At 34.1% G+C, this 3415-nt stretch overlaps 1 protein-coding gene across 1 annotated transcript in view; it reads right to left on the bottom strand.

The window, feature by feature from the left end:
• RAD51AP2 (RAD51 associated protein 2) overlaps positions 1-3415 on the bottom strand; it is a 7757-nt gene that overhangs the window by 3109 nt on the left and 1233 nt on the right. Inside the window, exon 2 of the mRNA XM_003787531.1 lies at positions 288-3411. Coding sequence (XP_003787579.1) covers positions 288-3411 — 3124 coding nt within the window. The remainder of the gene's footprint in view (positions 1-287; positions 3412-3415) is intronic.

The raw sequence follows: 3415 nt of genomic DNA on the forward strand, positions 1-3415 counted from the left end.
CACAGCACTCTACCCAGCGGGAAAGCTTGAGGCTCTGTCTCAAAAAAAAAAAAAGAGAAATTAAGTAGAAGTTTTCAAAGCCCCTTTCAAAACTTTAATAACTTGTTTCGTGCAGTATCAGTATATCATTTAATGATTGAATAAACTTTATGAGGAAATAGTGGGCATCAATAAATGTCATCTTACACTTTATCTCTTGTTTCATGTCAAAATTATATATTTGGCCTATACAGAAAAAGAGATTTTGGGAGGGTATAAGAAAAAACATTTTGAAATGGATTTCATACCTTCCTCAGAAGTAGAATGCATTAATCCTTCTTCTGATGTTCCTGAACAGCAATACTCATCAGGAACTTCCTGTTCTCCATTATTGGGAGAATTTTTCCATTTAAATAAACTTTGGTGTCTTTTATCCAAGTTAGGACTTGCTGTCGTGTCATAGAATGAGGAAGATGCACATGTTTTGTTGACTGCGACCATTTTCGAATCCTTTTCTATCTGTATTTTTACCCTCTCAGCATCATTATTTTCTCCATAGTAATTTTCTTGCACAGTGTTTGTTTCCATAGTGCTTAGAATTTCATTTTCCTTACTAATTTCATGAAACATGTGAAGTTCTGCAAGTACTAAATCAAATTTACTCTTCATCTCAAAAGCATTTACTATTGTCAGAGCTTCTGTGGATAAACATTGAGCAGTTAAATCCTGTAAACATTCATTGTTCCCTTCACTCAAACTAGTTTCAAACTGATGATTAACATACAATGGAGAGTTATTCTTCAGATGACAATGCTTTAAATTAGCTAACTCACTTTCTTCCAAAATACTATCGTATTCGTTTCTGTCAGCTATGTAATTTTGAATGACATACTTAGTTTCTTCCACATTTATTTTCTTATTTGTTAATGAAACTGACTGTAAAGAAAACATGCCATCCATCTGAAAAAAACTATCTTTCTCTTCCTTTTTTCTCTTAACATCTTTGCGAATAGGGTCACTATTTGTTAAACTTTGTGCCGTGACTTTTACTTCATCCTTTAAAAGTAAGTCATATTTTTTTCCCTCTGTTTCACTTAGTAAATTTTCAAAATTTAGCCTCTGAGATATTGTCATGGTATTAGTCTGTTCACTATGTGTTATGTCATTGCTTGCTGGTGTAAGCTGTTGCCTAACATTGTAGAAATCTTTCAATATGCACTTAGAATTATAGCTTCTGAACTTATTATATTCCTGTTTTCCTTCAGTATCTGAGACTTGGTTGTGCATATTTACTTCACAATTTTTTTCATTAAAATATCCATGGTTGTTCTGCATAATTTGAGGACCAGACCTAAGATGTATTTTAACATTGTCAGAACAACAGTGAGCCCAATTTTCCACATTTATGGGTTGCTCCGAACACATCATAGTACCATCAGTAATTTCTTTTATCAGAGACATTTCTTCTATATCATCAAAATCCATTAAAAGAGGAATTTTTTCATACGTTTCAAAATTTGGAAAATGAATATTTTTAGCTATCCTACTGAAGGAATTGATTTTCTTTTTCTTAGACCCTTCAAAAATTTTAGTGTCAAATAGCTTTCTTTTCTTTGGCATAGATTTCATCTTATCTTCTAATAGTCTGGCAGAAGTTAAAATCTTTACTGGATATGCAGTTTGATTTTCCACTGAACTATTTTTTGGATCATTTAAATACACTATCCATTTGAAAATGCATTTCCCTTCTAATTCAAAGTCATTTTCAATTCTCGTGAAAAAGTCAAAGTTATTGAGCAAAAAAAATATGTTGGTTTTCAACATGATATTTAAAAGTTCTGAAAAACTGGCACCTGAATATTTGCTTAAAATGCCACTCTCTACATTGACATTCATATTTCTGATTATTAAGCTTTGAACACCAATTAACTTTTTGCACTTCAAAATTTTATACCAGGTTAAAATACTATTATCTTTTTCATTTCCTAAAATACTTTGACAGAAATGAAACATGTCTGTAATGAAACTTTCAAAAATGTTGCTTAAATGAAAGTTTTTGTGCATATTATATCTCATTGTCAGCATGTTATCATTTTCTCCTTTACCACTTGACCAAATAATTTTTATAAAAGCTTTTTGATTTCCCAGCAGTCCCAGTAAAAAAAGCTTTGATTTTCTTACATTCCCAACTTCCGTGCAGTGAAAATCTTTGTTGCTTGAAAGGTCTGTTTCTAATAATGTTAGGAAATTCAATTTATCTCCAGTTTTTTTCAAATTTTCACAGTTACTCTTACAATTATTTGTAAACCAACAATTTTCCCTGTTTTGTCTCAAAATGTGTCTAATGTTACAGCCCCAGCTTTGAGATTTTTCCAGCTTGGTAGGTATGTAACGGTCCCAGCATGTTTCTCCTCCTTCCCAATTTGTATATTCTGGTGTTAAAATGAAATTCTTGTTAAAATCTTTTACATCACACTTAATACTACAGGAGTTATAGTATTTTGAACTGATCAAGTCTTTTTTTCTCACGCAAGTATTTTGGCTTCCGAATGATGGGTGGTTACTTTCATAACATTCAGAAAAAATATTTTTTGCATCTACAATTTTTTTATCATCTTGTAACTTTCGCTTCTTAACATCAGGTCTATTTTGGGAACAGTAAATGTTTGTGAAATCCCTAACATATGCCTCGTTTTTGTCATTCTTTTTCTTTGCTGTTTCCTTTAAATAGACAGAGGACATTTTGCTATTTAAATCTGTTGGAAACTCAGGGACACTTATTGTGCTGCTATCTCTAAAATAGCTGGGTTTAGCAATTTTGAAGCTGGGCTGCTTTTGAGATTTTGATATTTTTAGTATGGATGATGAAACGTTATTTTCATTTTTATTTGATGGCATAACACTGTCAGCTTTACATCTGTTCTTAAGTTCATGAAATGTTGATTTCGTTTCCTTGTAAAAGGTAACGTCTAAAAATGGATTTTCCGTATGTCTTATGTAACTATTATCTTTTTGAACACTGTCTCTTCCTTGGACCGAAAGCTGTTTTCCGTCCCCGTGTTTAACTCCCTGTGTATCGTGTAGGGAGGTGTTGGGCAGAAGCTGACCAACTTTTGCCTTAGAGCTGTCACCACCGTGGCCCCTAAAAATCTCTCTGTCATGAAGTTCTGGTTCAGAAGCCCTTCCTGAGGCCCTTAAATCAGCATCGAAACTTCGGGAGGGGGGAAACTGCAAACACCTGTCCAGTTGGGCTTTGCGTTTTGGGCACGCCGGAGTACGGATCTGCTCCCTACTGACTGATTTCTCCACACAGGAATCTGTGGAGTTATCAAAAAAAGCATTCCTCGAAACAAGGAGCAGCGTCAAGGGTCTGGACACTAACTCCCAGAGTTTTTCCCTCTCAGACAGTCGAGGCACCAAAGGGAGCCGCCACTCC

The sequence above is a fragment of the Otolemur garnettii genome, unplaced genomic scaffold, assembly GCF_000181295.1.
Source record: "Otolemur garnettii isolate 467f Iridium unplaced genomic scaffold, OtoGar3 scaffold00022, whole genome shotgun sequence".
Classification (NCBI taxonomy): domain Eukaryota; kingdom Metazoa; phylum Chordata; class Mammalia; order Primates; family Galagidae; genus Otolemur; species Otolemur garnettii.